Source organism: Synchiropus splendidus, chromosome 19 (genome assembly GCF_027744825.2).
Source record: "Synchiropus splendidus isolate RoL2022-P1 chromosome 19, RoL_Sspl_1.0, whole genome shotgun sequence".
Lineage (NCBI taxonomy): Eukaryota > Metazoa > Chordata > Actinopteri > Syngnathiformes > Callionymidae > Synchiropus > Synchiropus splendidus.
This window is the reverse complement of record NC_071352.1, coordinates 12,337,979-12,359,950: the sequence shown is the minus strand read 5'-3', so window position 1 is coordinate 12,359,950 and position 21,972 is coordinate 12,337,979. Positions and strand designations below refer to the sequence as shown.

Sequence of the window (21,972 nt, the reverse complement as noted above, 5' to 3'; positions counted from 1 at the left end):
TGTCAAGTGGACTTTTGCGTCCCCACATGACACGGTAATGAGCCTTCCACATCGCACGTTGAACCATTGGGCTTCAAATGAATCAGATATTTACCCTCTTGCAGCATTTCCTGACACGGTGCAACACAACACTGTACAATTTGACGTGCTAAAAATGTTTGTCAAACCGTGGCTTGAAACACTTCCGGTGGAAACCAGTGCTAGGCCACGGTGTGCGCTCCCTAAGGTTCCCATTTTTGTTTGCAGTTTGACTTGGTATGAATTGTACCTCTCTGGCACGTCATGAGCTTGACTCACTGAGCCACAGCACTGTGAGTCACATCAGACCGTCACATTATACTGTATATAATACTGTATATACCAAGTGACATGACATGCGATCGTCTCCCGTGCGTCCTCATCCTAACCCCTGCCATTGGTTGTCGGAAGGGAAGAATTTTGGCACCATTCACATGCTTATGCGTCAACATTCAATGAGAAAGGATTTCTTCAGGGTCAAAAAAATGAGACCGAAAATGCAGCTGGTGATCGTCCAAATGTGAAACCTTGAGTGAGTATGTGGTTCACTTCTGACATGACTTCGTTCTCACAGTAAATTTTGGTTTGTTGAACATTCTATGCCCTTAAGGTTTTGTGGCCACTTTCTCTGTTATGAACATGGGGCAAAAAAACAGATGATTAGTCTTTGATGTTCCTAATCAGCTTGACCAAATTTTATTGCTTGGTTTCTCCTGAGTTGTGCGAGAGAGTTTCAGTACACAACTGCCACCTGCTGTTCTTTTAAGGTGATTTAAATTTCAGGACTAAAAAAACGATATATATTTTCACCGTACCATATATATTAACAATGAGCTGAACAAAAAAGTCGACTTTTATTTGAGCTGGCTTCAGCTTCACACTTCTGCTGCTCTGCCCATCAGTTCAGACTAGAGCAGCGACTAGTTAGTTGCATTAGTTGCAGGTTCATTTGTCAACTAGTTGTGACACTGTTGTCCTCATAGCGCAATGAGCAAGAGGAGAAATAGCTGAGGCATCATGACAACTGCGGCCTCAAACATCCAAAGTATGGTACCATTTTACCAAGGAAACATCAAAGGACACATACCTTTCAGACCACACTTTCAGCAATTAAAATGTAAGTTATAAGTTCCGGAACAATATTTAACATTATACAAGTCTTTACGAGAATTCTGATATATATTTTTATTTATATTTAACCCATACACATTTTATGCAAGTGGACTATCAAAATAATTGTTAGTCACGGCCCAAGTCCAGTCCAGTCCATTCCAAGTTGACACAGGTGCATTCATATATCTGTCAAAAGATGAACCAATGTATGGAGGAGCGACCACAGAAGTGCCCACCCATTGACCGCATTCCTGTGGCTGCATTCTCTGCGGTTTACTGGACCATTACTCTGGGTTTTCCTAATGAACATTGGTGGTTAGCCTCTTATGGCTAAGCAGCAATAGCTGCATCACCTATAAAACCGGCTGTTAACATCAAACTTTGCAGTCTTTTCAAGCGATATTCCCGATGCTTTGTTTTGACGTTTTGAGTCCATATTTAGGGACGTTATTAAATTTTGTTCATTCTTGCCGGAGAGAAAATCGGGTGACTCCACGTTTCACACAGGTTGACGGCAGAAGCCCAATAAAACCAGTCACTGTTAAAGTGGAAGAATTCTTGTAAAACTGTTGCAAAGGAACAGAATACTTTTTGGTGAGTTCCCCTCACAGCTGTTGTGATCCCTCAGGGAGCAGCAGGAAAATTAAAGTCGACAAAGAATTAAAAGGTTCGGCCGCCGGTAAAGTGTTTGCCAAACACTACCAAGCGCCATGAGGCTGGAATGGAAAGGGATTCTTTGCACGATCATAAATGCCTTCTCTGTGTACAGAGATCAAACTAGTCTTGGCTTATATTGGAGGAAAACGTTTCCCCGCAGCAATACAGCAGTGACCTTTTCTAGGTGCAAGCTACACCTGACTGAGTATATCTCAACACAAATAAACAAAATGAATAGCTCATGTGTTTGGTAGTGACGTGTTGATGAGGCTTCATGAAACAGTGTCCTCAGTTTCCGAGCCCACTAGATGGCACTCTCTGCTCTAAAATCCAACAACCATGACAATGACATCCCTGTCATTTTTAAACTGAGTGCGCCACCTACTGAACATCATGTTTCATAAATCAGCCCATTACTAGATGCAGGATCATACAAGGTCCCTCGGCTGTTGAATGAGATTAGGGAGTGAAACTTGCTCTTCAGTGATCCAGCGCAAACAAAGAAAGTCATTCGAGACTTTCTGGAAAAGCTTTAAAAACAGCCGAGTGTACGCGACATCCATCTAAAGCGAGATTGATTACAGTTGCAGCCGGGTTTGATTTGAATACCACGCACTGTTCTGGCTCCGCCGAGACGCCGCAGAGGTGCGCTGCAGGAAGTGCTCCCCTTACAGCAGGTGTTGGCTTTACAACCGTCACTGCCGGCTTTGTGTCCGCTTGTGAAAGTAAAGGGGCTTGTAGCTCGCAGCACTCGCCGATCCAGAGAGATAAAGGTGCGACGAACACTGGCTTGAATCACTGTTAAGAGCTCCAGCTAGACAGATAAATGAGGGGGCGTCCCACCCTGCAGGTCAACTACAATCACCCCAAATAACAAATTGTAACACAGCAGACCTTCTTCACGCAGTAAGAACGTTAAGTGCCGGGGTCATTCCAAGCAGAGTTGCAGGTTGAAAGTATAATTGCTGATGCAACAAGCAGCCTTGGGAGCTGACGGAAACCCAACCACTATTAAGCCATTTGCACAAAAATAATGTTACATTCCTGGCAAGAAACAAAAGCGCTCTGGTTTTCTCTGCAGGTTTTCTTGCTGGCTATATTTATTTCTCATTCAAGGCGGAAAATTCAAATGAATAAAGCACCTAACTTTGCTTCAAGAGCTCATTTCACCCCGAAAACGGTTCAAAACAGTTAAGTGCAAATGGAATTTTTTTTTTGGTTTATAAATGTTTTTAGAGAAACTGCAATTCTTTTATGAAGATGAAGAAGGACATCTATTATTTTAAACTCCATCATTGACCATTGTTCTGCAGTATAAATGTCAGAATAGTGGCTCTCATGAAGCAGAAGTATTCAGTGTATCTGCTTAAAAAAATAAATTAAATTAAATTAAATTATATATATATATATATATATATATATATATATATATAGATATATATATATAGATAGATAGATAGATAGATAGATAGAGAGATAGATAGATAGATAGATATATTATTATTTTTCACTGCTTATGATGGGTTGGTGAGGCTTCATGAAACAGTGTCCTCACTTAAGAGCTCAGTAGGTGGCGCTCTTTGAAAGTGATGTGAGGTTTCATTGAAATGGTTGTTCATATCAAAAGATTTGAAGCAAAGAGTATCACCTCCTGCAAATGCTTATTTTCAGCTTCCTTCTCTTTGTGTTGCTAAAGTGAGTTCAGCCACTGAAATCCTATGATATCCTTGATATTTTAGGAGATATGGAATCATCTAGACAAAATAAATGTACTAATAGCTGACAATTATAATGAAAGACACTTGGGGAAAAAAGGCAGTGAATCCTCATTTTAGTTCAGCAAAAAGGGAACTGGATGAACCAGCTGTCAAAATAGAATACACAAATAAATATATGAGGCACGGGCGCAGTTTTTAAATGACCGTGTGTGTGTGTGTGTGAGAGAGAGAGAGGGAGAGAACCGTAGTGTGAAGCCCTTTGGATGCTGAATAAGCATGGAAAAGTGCTATCTAAGCAGGAGTCACCGACCATGCACCAGAGTTCACTAAATCCGACACAACCCTCAACTGCAAAAATCACAATTCAAGACCTACAAGGTACTAAGAATCCATCAACTATTGATAAACACGGAAACGTTCTAGCTGAATGTCGATGTTGTTGTCAATTACCCGCATTAAAAAAAGGATATATTATTATATATTTTAATAATTATAGATATGATGAGCACGGAAAATGATCATCTCCTCACCAAAATATGTGCTTGAAACAGTAAAATAATCCAGTGTTTTTCTTTGTCATTCTTACTGTAGACAGGACAACTTTTCACGACTTGTTTGTTATGAAATATCCTGTTTAAATCTTCGCCAGAAGGACGTCAACACCCTCCAATACCAGTTGGAACGTTGGATTTGGAGCCACTCTCATCACACGCAGTGAAAACAGCAGACGACTGAAGAAGGCAACGTGAGTAGGGAGGGCCCTCTTCTGGACTTCTTTTGCCATTGCACCTTTTAAACGCGCGTCTCCTTGTCCGTGGACGCGCGCCTGAATCATGCGGCAGCTGGAACTATCAAACGGTAGACACTTTGTAAATGTATTTGGCATTTATTTTCCTCTCTCCATTCCTCCGTGCATGTATTTAAATTGGAGTATTGCACTTTTTGAATCGAAAAATAGCAAGATAATCTGTATTTAAACAAGAGTGCCAGACACTACAGAGTGATTAGTTATGCTTCAACAAGTGATAAACATCTCGGGACTATTCAGTCTTTAAACACCAAAATTCTGCACTGACGCATCTGACACAGCGTTTGAAAACATAGACTTTATTTAATCATATAAAACAGGCTACACAAAAGTCATTGGGACTCACACATAAGCTGATGGTGAATGACTGCTACAGTAACTCACCTAAAGAGGGCGTTCTGGAACAAACCAGATGAATGAAACACTGACTCCTTCGCCCCCCCGCCCCCTGCGTCTGCGTGACCCCTCATGTCCCCCGGGCCTTGGGTCTTTGATTAGATCCAGACGTGCCACTGAGCTCTTCTTGCCGACTCAACATTCCACAGCTGGAGACAGCGCACACACTCCAGACACACTCACAAGCCGACTGACTCCTTCTCTTCCTCTCCTCCTCTGTGAAAAAGGCTGGCTCCCTAAACATTCCAGAGCGCAGACATTGCCCCCGTGGAGAGCTGGAGGTTCAGTTGGTGTGTGGTCGCTGATGTCACCTCACCACGGCACTGAACACAATGATGCTGACAACCTGCACTCGTGATCAGTGTGGTGTGTTGTTGTGTTCGCTATACATGGCAACTGAGTTTAGCTTTCATTCCGACGCTTTTTGGAACGTGTGTTGTGGAGTGTACAATGGTGTGAATGAAGGTGCGGGTGGAGTTTGATCAGTGTGTACGCACTACACGTGTGGCAAACTTGCAAAACGCTTCCAATCGATGCGACAAGTTTGGAGCAAAAGGGTTTATAAGCATCTGTCGCATCACAGTTGAAAAATCTAAACTCCAATATTAACCGCCCACAGTCTATTTTGGCGTCGCAGTCCATAGTATTCACTTCTCAGGGAATTGCTAGCGCCTCTTGCGACAGTGAGAGACACAGAGATGATCTTGTTTTACTGTAAATAAAGCCAGTTTAACCCGCCATGCAGACCGTCCACCACCTTTAAACCCGTGTCCCAGCAGACTCACGTAGTCTTAAACGTGAAAAAAAAAGACTACGCATGACTATGTGGGTGTGAGTAGCACTACAAATACCACCGAATTGTGTCTGGTTTGAACATATTGTACCTTATAACAACACAGATTTTAAGTGTGGCCATGTTTTCTTGTTTGTTGTATTTGTTTTATTCTGTACTACACTGTAACTTCATTTGAGGTTTTGGAGTAGAAGTGTAGTATTTTGTGTGACAAAGTAGGTATGCGTCAGAGTGTCACTCAGATCGTGTCATGGTACAAGTGTGATAATACTTTGTGTTTTTGATGATGGTTTACATACCAGGGAGGATTGTAGTTTTATTTCAGAAGTTTGTCGAGGTTTTTTGTCTGTTTTTATAGCGTATCGTGCAGTAATGCCTGTGGTATTCTTAGTGTTGTTCGAGTGTAGCTTCGACTCACTTGAGGGTGAAGTGTAGACGGCTCAGATTCCACTCGTGTGTTGGTGCGCATCAATGAGGACTCCAGTTTTAAGATCGATGCTTCCTTTGGTGTGTGCAGTTGTTTATCACCTGCTCGACTGTAAAACCACCAAACATTCCTCGTCGCGTGCCACACATGAGAGATGTGAGTGTGTGTGTGTGTGTGTCGGGGGGTGAGTTCATCCAGATTTCAAACACACAGGAGGGAGAAAAATGAATAGAACAGAAGTGACCCCCCAAATACGGGAAGGCGCTCCTATTACAAAACCGCCCTCTTGTGGTGCGCTGAGAGAGACTGGCTGCCCTTTCAAAGACAAAACTGCTGACTCAGCACGAGGTGGAGGAGGGGATGAGTGAGGGGGTCCAACACAAACAGAAGTGAGGTGTCACCAAAATGTGGAGAAAGACTCAACCTGGACTGAGCTGGAGATGAACCACAATCCAACAAACCTTTGTTGCCGAGACAAGTCAGTTAAAGACCAGCTTCCGTCGCCAAATATGTGCTCTGCTCTTCTCTCACAGAGTTGGAACCGAAAACATCCACAGTGGTCCCGTTTGTGCTTTTGTTCAATCCAACAGCTGGTGCTGACGTGTCCCCTCAGAAGAAAAGAAAAACATGCATCGACACTTTTGTTACAGCTGAGAAAAGAAGAAGTCAACACTGGCGGGAATTAAAAAAAAAAAAAAAAAAAAAAAAAAAAAAAAAAGGTTCCATGAAGCGAGAGAAAAGGCCGGGTCTGGACTATAAACATTGTGCAAAGGAAAAATAAAAATCCATCTTATAGGAAGATAAGTAATGTGTTGTGATGGAATGTGCTTGGACTGTGAGGACGGACGAGAACGAACCTTCATTTAAAAACCTGCTGTGCTCCACACAGCCCTTCAGCACTTCAAAATCTTGGTTCAAAAAAAGTAGTTCCAGTCATCTGCCACAGGCGGCGCTGCTACTCCGCCTGCTCGTTCAGCTCCATGTCCGACACCAGGATGTTCTTCTCTGTCTGCTCTCCATTGCTGGAGTTGGTGCGGCTGTAGCGGGCGCCTTCGTAGGACCCCCGGGCGCCGATGGTGCGGCGGCGGTAAAGGTAGATGATTCCCACGATGAGCGTGATCAGAACTAGGCCCGTTACCATGACGACGATCAGGATCGGAAGGTGGTCTCTCTCAACTGAGTCAAGATTCAGGGGGGAGAATTAGATGGATGAAATCTTTTAAACAAAGTTGTTTGTACTTACTGGGGGCCTCTGTGGTGTCCAGACCTGCAACACAGAACAGACAGACATACTCAAAAATGAATGACATGTGTTATTATACACCTGAAAAAACTTACATTACACTACAATAACATTACTCTGTAAACTGTCAGACAACAAGGGGAAAAATTCATATTATTCATGTTGAAAAAAATCATATTTTTCAGGTTCAAAGTGAACTAACTGCGAGGCCGTTTGCAGATGATGCCGTGCGTTCTGTTCCTGCAGGAGCCGGGCTTCCACAGGCCGCTGTTGCTCTGGATCCAGAAGCAGGAGTTCGGCGACAGAACCGAGAAGGCGGCGTCGTGCTTCTCCCAGTTGGTGTAGGACATTTCCCTCTCCTCACTCCAGACCAGACCTCGACCTGAGCGTACAGCCGCATGTGAAATGGTGAATACACAGCCATTACTGTTATACGGGGAACTCAAAATAAGATTTATGTATGTTTATAACATTGTGTAGTACTACTAAAAGAGGTTTGTTATTTAAGATGATTTATTTTATCTGTATGAATAGTAGATTTTTTAAAAACACAATTGCACTTTAGTCGGTCATGAGTACTTCAATAAAATGTAAACTAGAAGATCACTCCAGGAGTGAAGATCTGCTCACTGCCACCCATATTGTAATGTATTTTATACTGATATAATGCTCTGAATTCACTTTAAAAGCTTTTGAAATATTACTAATTGCAATGAGCTGTGTAGGACAGCAGGTGGCAGTGGCGTTCCAGAACGCACTCCTGCAACTCACGAGCAAGAAGGGGAGCGCCAAAATTATTTTTTAATATTGAGGATTCAGATGGTTACTTGGAACGCCACTGAAGATCACTTGTTCCTCATAATTTTCTGAGAAGTTGTGCTGAAACGTGTCGACAAAAGCCTCCTTGAAAACAAAAAACCTCTACGTCTATATTTTTATCTGAAAATGTTTGCTTTGAAATAAGCTTTCAAGTAAAGATAAATAAGATCAGTTAAAAATAACCCTTTTTATGAGTTTAATATAAGATGTATTGGCGTGAAAGTGATACTAAGCGGCTACACAAAGTGAGACTCACTTTACAGTCAGTGGCCGACATGAATCTTTCTGTTGGTCTGTCTGTGTTCAACACCAACCTTTCACACTGATGCCCAGCCAGGCACCGTGCGCCTGCTCCGCGTAGCTCTGGATATGTTCCCAAATGAATCCGTTCTCGGTCTCATCCAGGATAGAGAGCAGTTCTGATCCCACTGAGAAACAACAGAGTGACAGATGGAAAACCAGCGCTTGTGCTCATGTTGCGTCAGACGCAACACAGTTTGCCAAATTTCGACTTATTGACCAGTTGGGTCGATAGCGGAGGTCGGAGGTGCAGTCCACCGTACCCTTCTCGCAGGCCGAGCGTGCATCCTGCTGCAGCTTCAGGCTCTGCAGATTGAAGGCGTAGCAGTTGTTCCTGAAGGAGACCCAGGACCACTCGCTGATGGAGCGGGGGCACTGGCCCGGGTAGATCCACTGGTGCACCACTGGATCCTCTGCAGACACAGTGCATCCTCATCATCGGCTCTTTCACTTCATCATGTGACCACAGGAATATTGTGAAGTGCTCAAGACACGTGTATAAAAAGACCTAGAAGACCTGAAGGAGAACACGTGATGGCTACAGTGTTGCATAACCGGGGTGTTGCGTTCACTGCCTACACAGTTTTATAAAGCTGGTGTCTCTCACGTAACAATCAAGATCCACTCAAGATTTGTTTTGTGTTGGTGTCTGGAAAATGATGCTGCCCGTCCGGTAACCCACAGAACAAGTACAAACACGACAACTGGTGGATTCCAAAAAGCAGACGGACGCACTAACAAAGATGTGGTTGTCACCGTGGATTGGTCTGCGAGGCAAATTCTTCGTCTGCAGCAGATTAAATAGAGGATTCTTCCAAATAAACACAAAGCTTTCTGGTCTAACTGTGCAGACAAAATTGACAAAAAAAACACTGAAACATCAAAACCATTGATGTAACAATGGAACTGCAGCGCCACAGACTCATGAGGAGCATCAGTTCACGTTTCCTGAAACTCATGAAACGGCGGCTCACAATAGAGTACAATTTTAAACAGCTATTTTAGGGCTAGAGAATTAAAAAATCATAAGACATAAACAAAGGCAGCACCATGGAAGGTATCAAAATCTTTGAATGTCAAAAAAATAAAAGGTCACAGGTCAAATCACATTGCTTTTTATCCCCTTTTTTCCGTTTTATAAACCAACATCTCTGACACTAATAATACAATTAAAGTAAATATATATTTACTGACACTACGGCGTGATGTGTTCTTACCACTCAACTGACAGATCGCGGCCTCCACTTTAGCATCACAGGGCGTCATTGTCCACTGCCCACTTGTTGTCATGTGACCACAGCCTGCCATCTGATTTGGCTCTCCGTCTTTCCAGTTGGAATAGGACACTTCCTCTTCGCCCAACCAGGTGAAGCTTCGCCCCTGAAACGGTTGAGTGCTTAGAGGGAGGATTTGGAGGAGTCACTGTTGGCGGCAACTCACCCCGTAGTTGTAGAGGGCGAGCCAGGCGGGGCGCCGCAGGCTGTTCATCAGCAGCGTGAGGTGAGCCTGCTGGAATGGATCCTTCACTGTGGCCAGGGTCCCGTTCAAGGACTCGCAAAGGTGCAGCGCGCCGGTCCAGTCCAGGCTCTTCTGCACCACCCGGTACGTCACTCCGCCCAGTTCCACCGGCTTCGATATCACCTCGGGGATGAGCGGCGCAGCCGGATCCAGACCTGGGTCTGAGCAGAGAACATGAAGAGTGGGGTCTGCCATCTGGGCTGGACTTGCTGTCAAACACACACCTTGTCCTCTCTGACATATGAAGCCGTAGCTTTCCATCTCACAGGCTCTCGACGCCCACATGCCAGTGTTCTTCCAGGGGTTCCCGTGGACCATGGCCACACAGTTTCCCTGCACCACAGAAGACATCAGACGACCAAAGAAACCTGCACACCTGACCCAAAGATCTTCATGTACCGGGGTCTTGTTGTGGTGTGGGCCACTGTTGTCCACCGGCTCTCCCGGGGCCCAGTTGGTGTAGCTCAGCAAGCGAGACTGAGACCACTGGAAGTGGCCTTTGGAGTCTGAAGTCAGACTGACCCAGAGGTCCCCGCTGATGTTGGTCAGAAGCGTGGTGACGAAGGCTGTGAGGAGGAGGAGGAGATGATCCGGATTAACCAGGCAGCAGTATCATTCGGCTGGGAATTCAACTTCGACCTGTGATGCCAGATTACTATGTCAAACAAAGTAACCAAACTAAAGTTACTTATCTAAGTCGCAGTGCTTTACTATTGCTGCCATTGTCGGGAAGCGAAATATTACCATTCGCTTTCCACAACTGCATCTTTGAGCATGACGTCATGTGCGGGACTCGCCAGTCACAGTCTCAACACGCGGTCAGCTCATGTGTCAAGCTGCCGGCTACAGTCTGTCGGCTACGGTCTGCTATAGATGACGGTATTAACCCTGTGGGGTCCACCAACGTGCAGATTCACCGGTTAAAGACAGCAATATAAAGTAGCCTTGCAAATATGTCAAAAGTGCGCATTCAGAAAACTACGTACGTTTTTTTTTTTAACCCTCTTGGTAAGCCTAGTTAAAGACACTTATGATAGATTTTTAGACTTCAGTAGATTATTTTTTCTTTAGTGCGGGAAGAAACGGTACTGATGTGATGTTCTGATGTTGCATTTTCTCTCAAAAGTCAGAAATAAAATGATCCTCCGGTGCAGCGGAGTGTAGAGGCGAGTAACAGCAGCCAACAACTTAAGTGCAACTACTGCCTCCAGGTTGCCAACAGAAGTGACACACTGAGACTCACTAAACTTTTGCCTTGAAGTTAAAAAAAGCAAAGAAGTAAATTAATAACAAAAATAATGGGTATAAATAATACATTTTATTATATAATAGGCAATATATCACGCTCCAATGGGTAGAGTGTGTCAAAGCAAAACATTGACTGTACATTCATATAACTGACATTGTGCTAAAAAAATTACCGCAAACATAGAAAAACACTGGACCCCCAAGAACTCCAACCTAAAAATTGTCATAAAAGGCAATAAGAGCTGTAGTCGACTGTCAAATGTAACTTGATACATAACTTGTAATCTAACTTAGTTACTTTTACATTCAAGTCATCAGTAAAGTAACTAAGTTACTTTTTGAGGGAGTAATAAGTAGTCGGATTACTTTTTGAAAGTAACTGTGGCCCGCAACACTGGCTAACACGCTCCCCTCTTAACACCAAAATAATTGTGACTGAGTCCCATGAAAGTAGATTTATCTCAGCGATCCATCTGTATGCTGTGTTCAACAAAGTCAGGTCTTCGGAATAAGCCATTAAAGTGAATGATGACGCCTTCAAACCCTCTCGTGAAATGCAACCATCTGAAAGTGCTTAAAATGTCACTTAAATATGTCCAGAGTTATTTGGCAAACACACTACGCCACATCTTTTCATTGCTTTTCTACAACCACAATGGATGTCCAGCATGTGCCAGCAGGCGTGTGGATATATAGTCATCATTTTATTGTATTTGAATGCTGCAGTGACTCATTATTCATCTCCTTTATCTGTCAGAAGAGTCGGGCGTTTTCACTCCGCACACTCGAGTCCTGAGGAAGACATTTCCGAGAGACTGAGCGCCCTCTTTCTCTCTTTACCTTGCTCCACGTGATTGGACACCGTGGCCAGAACCCCGCCGTGAGTCTCGCACTTCAACTTCGCCGCAGACCATGTGCTCCGATGTGGCTGGTCAAACACTCGAAAACACTGCAGAAATACTTCACTCTCAAATGGACATCTTGGAGCGGCAAACCAAGCGCAATGAGGTGTTAATTTACGGCGCTCCACGTGGGAAACTCTACCTTATGCTGGTAAGGCGACCACCCATCTGGACAACCGGCAGGCGGGTGTGGAGAGGAAGGGGTGGGAGGGATGGTTCCGGTGACATTCACTCTCTTGCAGATGTAGGGCAGGTCGGAGTGGCACTTCTGATCGGCCCACTCTCCTGTTCACACAGCAGAATTAACATGCACGTTTATTCTTAAGTTTCAAACAAGCCTCTGTTTCCATAACACTAAAGGAGTTTTAACGCTAAAACTACAACAATAGTAAAGGAATATAATGAATAAGTGTGACTGAGAATGATACAACTAATGGATGAGCGAATGATCAAACGCATATATATTTAAAATAAAATAATGCATGAAATGGATTTTTTAAAAGTTTTTTTTTCACCTTTACTTGCTGTGATGTGGACACATTTCCGATCACGACTGAGTGCGCGCGGCTTTCCAAGTGCCCAGGCAACATAGTTGAGCACAGAGTGATCAGACCAGCGGAAGCGGCCGTCGTTCTCGTAGGTGTGGAGCCCCAACCACCAGTTGTCCACTGCCACCTTCTCCATCTGAGCAGGGAAATGCCATGATGGAACAATGGAGAGCATCTTCTGCAAAACGAATATGAAACTTGTTCGACTGGATTGGATTTATAATGGACAGTGGGGCCATTTTTGAACATATATATATATATATATATATATATATATATATATGGGGTATTGTGTATTTTGGCCAAAGCTCATGCTTTTGCTGTTTACATGGATTCACTGAGAGAAGATTTTCAAAACTCCCACAGCCCCTCACATAAATCTAACCCAGCCGCGAAAGCATATTGCTGTAATAATGAAAGGTGCCTTCAGCAGCGTGTTGGTCAGAAAAGCCTCCTCTTCAGCCGAATGGACCGAGGCCAGCGAGGAATCAAACCAGGAGCAAATCCTCTGGGCCTGGTCCCAAGTGGTGCGGTGGTCAAAGAACTTGTACTCTGCCTCCTGAAATCCGATCCACTCGGGTGACTTGGCCCCTGGCAGGAAGGGCAGAGATCAGACTGAGCTGGAAACTAAAGAATCAAGGTTTGGGGACAAGATAACAGGACTGACCTTCTTCAGCTTCTGGTTCCTTCTCAACACTTCCTGAAAGGCCAAGAAGGAAAATAAAGTGTTGGTAAAACGTCGACAAGGCTGCATGGATGTCACAAAACAAGTGGTGTGTAGTATGGATCAAAGAAACACCTCCCGCTTGAACAGGCAGATGTCACCAAGTGTGTCTCAATAACTCTCAGTATAAGGAATCTCCAGACAATCTCTAGGAAGAGGAAAAAGTTGGAGAATTTAAGAAGAGAAACTGACTGAACAAGAGAACGGAGGAGGACTGAAGAGCGCAGATGCGGAATTGACAGTGTTTGTACCAGGCTTGTAAGTCAGTCTTTGTGTTTACCACGGGTCTTCGGTGTGTTCTCAAATGTGGGGAACTTTTTATTATTATTATTATTATTATTATTATTATTATTATTGTTATTATTATCGTACCTCTGGGGATTTTGCAGATCCAGTCCAACTCCGAGTCACAGTGCATGGCCAGCCAGGTCATGGTGCCCAAGTCTGCGGCGGCACATTGTCGGATGTTGTAGTTGTAGCGGCCAAAGTTCTGGTACGTGAACTGCAACAGAGGAGCCGGTTCAGAAGCCACACCTGGCGTTGAAAGAGGATTTAACAGTTCCTCACAGCCAGGCCGTCGCTCCACTTCCAGCTGCCGTTATCCATGGGGTTCCTGCGGTTCAGCCCGATCCAAAACCAGTGCTGCTCATGGTCCTCAGACTCTCTACAGGTGGCAGCATCATTAGCCCGGCGCGGAGTCAAAAGTGGCGGGTGCAAACTCACCCAAAAGCTTCGTGGAGCACCTGCAGGACGAAGTGCTCCTCCTCAGCGCCGGTGATGCTCAGCAGATTGGCCCCATGCTTCTGACAGAACACGTGAGCCTTCATCCAGGTGAGCTTCTGCTCCAGCTGGGAGGAGTGGAACACCTGGAGAGACACATCAGCTGAACAATTTGTGGGCAGGAGAAGGTGGCGCCGGACGGCGGGACGAACCTTGTAACAGTGGCGCAGGTTGCTGTTGCTCTTCCAGCCGTTCGGGCAGGAGCCAGTGAGGCTGGGTGTGGGCTGCGGGGTGGGGGGCTCCGGGCTCAAGGACGTGTCCTGGTTCTGACGGCAGATGAACTTCGCCTTGTATGAGTCACACGGCCTCACCTCCCACAGACCCGTCGCCAGAAAAGTCGCCATGGAGACGCAGCCGCCACGGACATTGACTGAAATAGACAAAATATAGAGTGATGAAACACACGGAAACTGAGCGGCAGAAGAATGTGTGGAAAATGAGATTTGGACTTGATCTGAAAGGAGAATTTGGTCTCTGCTGGCACCCGAAAACTCACTTCCACCCCCTGACAGTCAGGACTATAGACCCTGTTACACTGCATCTCCACAAAAGGTGTTTCACTGTCCTGTCTTCACCGGAGAGACGGAGCAGCGGCGACCATCTGTTAGCCACTGACTAAAACAAGAGGGAGGAGTGGAATTACTCACTCACTCCAGCGCTGTGGATTATACAACACTTCTGCACTAGCTTCCCCACAAATCTGCATGATTCATCCTGCTGGTGTGAGGAAACATTATTGCACTTTAGATTCTTTTCACACCACATTCACGAAACATTTGATATTTTGGACGGCACAGATGAAGTAATCTGAGCTGGTAGCTGTGCGTGACAACTTCATGTTCCAAATATTTTCCACAGGTCGCAAGTGTTTGTCGTTCTACGCAAGAAATCAACGACTATCTTCTCACTGTTACGAGGGAGTTCCGTCTGCCCTTTCTTGTGTCCAAGAGAGGAACTTTCCATGACCTTGGAATTAAGAACGGGGCATTCCAAGATGCAGCTTTCCACTTTGCATGTAAAAGAAACACAAACTCGGACATTCCGCTTTGCCGACCCTGTAGACAACTCTTAAATCATGGAACAGCATACTAGAGCTTTTAAACATTTACATTATGACCTGCAAAAATATGTTTACCACTCCGCCACAGACATGAGGCTGTTTATCGCAAAACATCCGACATAAAAATGTCCTCGATTTGACGTGAGAAGATCTAACGTATCCTTCACCCGTGATGCTTTTTCATGTTTTCACCCTTTAGGTTCTTTGATATCACTATTTCAAAAGGCTGTATCTTGAAAATGGCGAGAGACGAAGGCATACAGTAAAAGAGAAGAGTGACCCAAAGTTGTAGACTTAGAAGACAACTTTTACAGACGTTCATCTGATCCACTCAAGACATTCTTCCTTGTCTCAGATGCAGCACTGATGGTGGCTGGGCATCATCACTGTTGTTTACTGCAACACGCACTGCGCAGCCTCTGCTCCTATTTGCAGTGTATTTTCATCTTGTTCCGCATTGCCAGTGGACTTGTGGTGAATGGATGCGTAGAAGCAGTGTCACTGTCTGTCATACTGTACTCCATCAGAGGATGAATGTTCCTCCTCAGAATCTGAGTCCTCAAATTTGCGTTCTTGCACCCTGTAATACAGTCTCCCTCATCGCGGGGCGGTTTTCAATCTCTATTTATCCCATATTTCAAAACACGACCACAAATGTTGCTCAGATTGAATTTGGTAAGCGTTAAATAATGGAAACCGCAGCCTTTGTGATCTATATAATACACTATCTTTAGTCTGCTCTTTCTTCATTGAATGTAACCCATGTAAACGTATTGTTTGTACAGTTTATTATATTTTAAACTCAGTAAACAAGTACTTTGAAAAGGGTGTATAGACACAGATATAAGTGAATCCAGCTTGGAGACTTTTGTTTTGTCCCTTTGGTTCCAATTTACTGGTGAGGTTTAAATCAGGTTTACTTGTCTTAAAACACATCTCAAGTGGTGCAATACAAACAACCTTATTTGCTCTAGCTGAGTCAGCTTTATCTCACTTCGCCCACCAGCACTGTTTGAGATTCCAACACAGATTGAGCTCCACATCTGTTTTTCTGCCTGAAGACAAGACTCTTTCGACCAATCCAGACTTGCCATTCTCATGTGAAGAACGCAGCTTGGCGCTGACTCAGAGTGAAACGTGTCTCTTGCAGGGGTGAAGATCTTTGGCGAAATATGCACTGAACCTTTCAGAATTCTTTCAGGGAAATTATTAATACACAAGGTGTAGGTGTGAAGAGAGAATTGGGTCACAGCAGAGGTACTTCGGCAGCCAAAAACTGATGAAGCTCCAGATTTGAAAATGGCTTAGCGTGTGAGCGGCCTCCACGCGCATTCATATGGAGACTGTTCTAAAGGTTTAAACGTTATTCATGGACTGGGGAACTTGGACATGAGCTTCATCTGATAACCGCAGCTTCTCACAACCCAAAAAATGATGTTTTGCAATGCTTAAGATCATCAAAGTTTCTTTACCAGGTTGGTCTCGATTCCAGTTTGTGTATGACACGTCATCTCCACTGAGCCAGCGGTAGGTTCCAGGATTGTCCCGGTTATGAAGCCCTATCCAGAAGGAATCACCAGAGTGACCAAACACCAGACTGTTGGCAAAGGCCTGTTCGAACCTGTCCAGGGAGACAATAGACCTTTTTAAAATATGCTCAAGTAAGGTCAACGTTGGGTGCAGTTCTCGCAGGACCTGTTCGTGATGGTGATAAGTGTTGCTCCATGGTCCTCACAGGACTTCCTGGCGGCATCAAATGTGAGCAGGTCTTCTCCAACCCAGTAGCAAGCTGGACTGTGCCACTTCCAGCCCTGCAAATGTAGACACAAACTCTTCATCTATAAAACCGCACGTGACATTTTCACTTTGGGCGTCCGCTTTTGCGGTTTGTTTTGATCCATAACGAAAGACTTTCATTCACTTTTATCCGAGATCAACTAGTGACGCGGCTTTGTGAAACGTCCATCCATCTTCAACAGCTTATCTGTTGCCGGGTCATGGGGGCAGCAGCTTCAATAGGTCGCGCAAAATGGCCTTCACCTGGTGAGCATTCACCATCTCTGACTGGAGGATCCCGAGACGTTCCCAGGCCAGTGTAGAGATATAATCCCTCCACCTGGTCCTGGGTCAACGCCACGGGTCTCCACCCAGCTGGCCGTGCCTGAAGCCCTTAGGGAAGTGTCCAGGGTGAATCCTCACGAGACGCCCGAGCCACCTCAACTGACTCTTCCATTGAGTGAAGCAGTGGCTCTACTCCGAGTCTCTCCCAAGTGACAGAACTCCTCTCCCTATCTCTAAGGGAGACGCCTGCCACCCGTCGGAGAAAACTCATTTTAGATGCTTGTATCCGGCATCACGAAACAGTGTCCTCAGCACTCTATGCTCTTTATATACCAGATTTCACTACCAATATAGCGCCTCCTATTGAGCTCTGAGTATCAGCATGTTTCATGAAGCTTCATAAGTGAACTGTCTGAGAAGTCATTCAACTTAATCAGGTTGACTCAAAATAGGTTTCATACTCGTGTATGAAGGCCCCTGTATTACCCATAAATCTTCAGTAGATCAGTTCCTCACTGCAGTGATCCCACTCTGTGACCCTGCTGGCGACTTGTCTCTGTCCTGCACCAGTGACATGAGTTTGCTGCATCCTTGTGTGGCGCTGACCAATGTTACATAAGAAAAAGTGTCATGAAACTCAAGACAACCCTGGTGTGGCATCTTTTATAGCCAAAATAACCAGTGGACTCAAAGTGAATCGCACAGGTCCTGCCGTTGATTTCTTCTATTCCTGAGCAACATACAACCATAGCAACGTAAAAAGAGAATAACCAAGCCTGGAAGGGTCCAGTCAACATTTTTTTCTGTCATCACATGTCGGTCTCTCGTGCTGGACGTGTCCGGCCAGACATGTTTTCCAACTCAGGCTTGCATCAGCTGACTGGCCAGCTGGTCAATGGGCAATAATTGGCTTATTTTGCATGATCTGCGATGCGCTGTTCTCGACGTATTTCGTTGGATCACATTTTATTTTGAAGCAGACAGGAAGTGGGATGCTCTAACATTTTTAACACCACAAGTTATACAACCACAGACTGTTAATATTAAACCCTCTGACAAGGAGCAGGTCGTGTTTCTGAGAGCAAAAATAACTCAAAAGCAAATGAATGGATTTCAGTGAATTTTTTCAGGAAATGCCGGTAAAAGGACAAGGACATTACACTTTGTGCATCTGGATTCATCCATTATTTGAAGATCTCTATGGTGAACTTTCTTCTTCAACCTACAGTGTGTGTAGTGCCATCTAAGTCGGAAGGCTGCTGCCACCTGCTGTCCCATTGAGCTCACTGCTATCAATGATATTTCAAATGCTAAAAACAGCATTGAACTGTTTAGATGAATAAATGCCGCGCAATACCACTGAGCCACATGAGTGTAAGTGAGTGGCAAGTTGGGTCGGCAGCCTTGTCATTGTTGTTTCACATGTTGCGTGAAATGAGCTCATTTGCTCCAGAGCTGCCCGTCCCACGGTGCCTCTGGGCGCAGCGACCCCTGTCACATTACCACCCGAGTCGCTGGGCTCCACAGGGCGACGCTTCACTGCACAAACGCGTCTTCCATAAAGAGACCATTGATGAATTTTCAGCTGCCCTCCCTCGTCTTCAGATCACTTTCATCACACATTTTTGGCAACAACTGCTGAAAGACACACAATCGCCCCCGTGCCACGCACTCAAGTCAGAAATGTGTCGAATATTTTTAGCAACTGATACGTATAAGACGGCTCATATGGGGAGAATTATGGAGTGTGAAATCAGAGACAGATGGGTTTGGAACAAGCAGATGGAATGTAGCTCCTCTGTTTCAAACTCTGTGGCCACACTAGTGTCTGTTAGTGTGGCTTTGTTGTTAAAAAAAACATCCTCATTTACGGTCTATGTTTGTTTGAGTGCACGGCACCAGGGTCACTGGCAGTAACCCTTTCAGTCCTGAGGGAGTGTTGCGTTACAGCTACAGCAAAAGCACAGGAAAAGCAAAATATGAACAAGAAAATATGTGTCCAGACTATGATGGTGGACTCTGCGTATGGGGGGGGCATTAGCAGCATAGCATAAGAATAATAATAGATTATTTTTTCAAAATCTACACTGAAAAAAAAAAAAGAAAAGTGTTGTGCACTACTGTATTTCCACATATTTTCGCATCAGTTTGAATGAAAATGCATTGGACCTGCTGTTCTCACGGAGCTAATCCGATTTTGATGGTGTTTCTAGTCCTTGCTGTAGGAAGGAAACATACAGGAGACAAAACTGTATTAAACTAAACCGTTGTTTGTGGTTGACATTGTACGTCAGGTCACCAGTGGGGCACAGAGCTTAGAACATAAATAAAGGAAAAGAGAGCATTACTTTTTTGCAGTCTTGGTGCTGAGGCTTTCCGTCACTCTTGGTACCTGGCTTCTTACAGATGGACGGCAGGGTCAGGTTACAGGGGCTGTCATCCCAGCGACCCTCCTGGATAAGACACAAACACAGCTGCTGCTTACAAACACCAGACCAAATGAAGATGAGTTCATGTGAACTTCACTCACAGCTCCCCACATGGAGACACAATCCTCTTGGGTGTTGCGGAAGTTGTTGGGCTCGTACGCGTGCCAGAAGGTGAAGATGACCGGCGTGTGGTCCGACCACTGGAAGTCCATTTGCATGTTGATGTCGTGGAGGCCGATCCACAGCTGCTCGAAATCTAGCGATAGATAAAAGCATGGGCCTCATTATATCCGCATGGCATCACCTGTCGTGAGAAGGTGGTTACCCTTCTTCAGCTGATTCAGAATGAACTCCAGTTCCGGGAGCGTGTGGATGCTGACCAGGTTGGCCTCCATCTTTTGGCAGGTCTTCTGGGCCACGTCCCAGTCCGTCTTCTCTGAGGTCACCTTGTAACAGCCGGCTTGGAAGGCCTGCCATCCCACATCACACTCGTATTTCTGGTCGTCCGTCCACGAGTCTGTGCGAAACACACATTCTCAGAATACAATAGAGTCCAGCTGAGTGTTCCTCGGCAGATATCCGGATAAAACTGACCAGTGGTGAATGGGTCCATCGTGGCGTTGGGCCTCTTCTTGCAGACATAGGGGAGCGCAATAGAACAATCCCGATTTTGCCAGCGACCAGAGGAGTCCGTTCTGATCACGGCACAGTTCGCCTCCTCCGAGAAGCTCGGCATGTCTGAAGGAATAAAGAGATCAGTTGCATGCTGAGGCTTCATGAACAGCCAACTGCGCTTTACAAACTACTCCCCGCCTCATGACTGGCCTGAATTGTGTTATTCTAGTGAGGTTTTATGACTCCTTCCTTGAGTTGTTCAGGAGGAGAATGAGGAGTAGCAGACAATCCACTGCTAAGTTGTTAATGCTCTCATGAAAAACAATGATAAATTATACATTTTTTTTCAGAGAGTGTAGTTGGAGGCGTGATAGAGATCTTCTGTTGTTCAATAGTCCTTGCAGCAGATGAATAAAATGCAATTTTTTTCAAAAGAACATCAACATTTCAGGCTAAAAGAAGGCTAAGAGCCGACTGCAGCGCATCGTACGTTCTGCTGAGAAGGTGATCGGTTGCAGCCTGCCACCTCTTCAGGACCTGTATGTCTCCAGGACCCAGAGACGTGCAGGTGGGATCAGAGCCGACCCTTCTCACCCTGGACATGGACTGTTTGTTCCTCTTCCCTCTGGCAGGAGGCTACGGTCCATCCAGACCAGAACCTCCTGTCACAGGAGCTGCTTCTTCCCCTCAGCCGTCAGACTGTTGAATTTGTGAACAGCCTTGTTGTTATGTTATTCTATTTATTTTATTTTATTTGTTTTTGTTGCACTTTATTCCAAGTCACTTTCCTAGTCAGTGGCTCACCACTGACCATGGCAATAAATCTGATTCTGATTCTGATTCTGATTCTATACAAGGTGTGTTTTTGAGGCTGTGATCATAGAAGCTAGGAGAGAATAGCTAGGGAAAAACAAACACATCATAAAGACATGCGAGAGCAGCAACTTGAAAATATTTCTGGGTGAATCTGTGGCTGATCCGCATCGCAGAGAAGGAATAGAGATGCTGGATCATTTTGCTGTCATGTTGCATGTCAGAATGGGACCTAACCGGTACCTTGAGGAACGCCACAGCCAGATTTAACAGTGGATAAAGTGAAGACTTCCAGCTTAGGAAGAGGGTCTGCTAACTCTATTTGCCACTCTGATGCAACAGTCACACAACAGATGCTTCACACCTCGACCCCGCCATGTGTTCTCCAGGTCACATACCTGCTGAGCCGGGCAAATGAAAGCGTCTAATATGTGGTCTGAAATCTACAAAGCTAGCTGAAGGCGTCTTTAGTTCATGACCCCAGCAATGCAGCCATCAAGTCCAAGATCAAGACAGTATAACTTGTGAAAATAAAATGTTTTTCTAGGTGTTAAACAGAGATGAGGCGGTTAGAGTGGCAGACTCGGCGCAAGACTGTCTCAGTGAAATGTATTTTGGGGTAATTCAAATTGGACACCTGTCTCCCAGTTAAGATATTTGAGTGGCGAGGAGTCGGCCCACTGCCAGCCTCCGTTCACGTCCAGGTCGTTGAGGCCGATCCACAGAGAAGCACTGTAGCCTGTCAGCAGTCCTGCAACCAGAGCAGGACAAGAAGGAGGTGAGATAGTAAAGGCATCAATGCAAGCACGGAGCCATAGAGTAACAGTCGCCGCAGACATTTTATGCTTCATGTTCAGATTAATATCATAATACATGACTGAAATATAAACAAAAAATAGTTCCTTCTTCTCTCAATTAATATTTATATTTAGCTTTAACATAACACCATACAGACTCTCTTTATTCTTATATTATTTATTAT

The 21,972-nt window shown here is 44.9% G+C and overlaps 1 protein-coding gene across 1 annotated transcript in view; it reads right to left on the bottom strand.

The window, feature by feature from the left end:
- Positions 1-4,117: 4,117 nt before the first annotated feature.
- The window catches only part of mrc2 (mannose receptor, C type 2), a 29,669-nt gene continuing 11,814 nt past the window's right edge, over positions 4,118-21,972 (bottom strand). The window contains exons 5-29 of the mRNA XM_053851209.1: positions 21,628-21,741; positions 20,157-20,300; positions 19,888-20,079; positions 19,664-19,818; positions 19,482-19,586; positions 16,768-16,883; positions 16,545-16,693; positions 14,165-14,382; positions 13,956-14,098; positions 13,800-13,896; positions 13,605-13,734; positions 13,176-13,208; positions 12,933-13,099; positions 12,476-12,644; positions 12,103-12,245; positions 11,899-12,007; positions 10,210-10,376; positions 10,035-10,143; positions 9,733-9,971; positions 9,510-9,672; positions 8,556-8,705; positions 8,307-8,420; positions 7,376-7,555; positions 7,174-7,197; positions 4,118-7,106 (exon numbers count right to left, since the gene is read on the bottom strand). Of these exons, the coding sequence (XP_053707184.1) occupies positions 6,886-7,106; positions 7,174-7,197; positions 7,376-7,555; positions 8,307-8,420; positions 8,556-8,705; positions 9,510-9,672; positions 9,733-9,971; positions 10,035-10,143; positions 10,210-10,376; positions 11,899-12,007; positions 12,103-12,245; positions 12,476-12,644; positions 12,933-13,099; positions 13,176-13,208; positions 13,605-13,734; positions 13,800-13,896; positions 13,956-14,098; positions 14,165-14,382; positions 16,545-16,693; positions 16,768-16,883; positions 19,482-19,586; positions 19,664-19,818; positions 19,888-20,079; positions 20,157-20,300; positions 21,628-21,741 (3,551 nt within the window). The 3' untranslated portion in view covers positions 4,118-6,885. The remainder of the gene's footprint in view (positions 7,107-7,173; positions 7,198-7,375; positions 7,556-8,306; positions 8,421-8,555; positions 8,706-9,509; positions 9,673-9,732; positions 9,972-10,034; positions 10,144-10,209; positions 10,377-11,898; positions 12,008-12,102; positions 12,246-12,475; positions 12,645-12,932; positions 13,100-13,175; positions 13,209-13,604; positions 13,735-13,799; positions 13,897-13,955; positions 14,099-14,164; positions 14,383-16,544; positions 16,694-16,767; positions 16,884-19,481; positions 19,587-19,663; positions 19,819-19,887; positions 20,080-20,156; positions 20,301-21,627; positions 21,742-21,972) is intronic.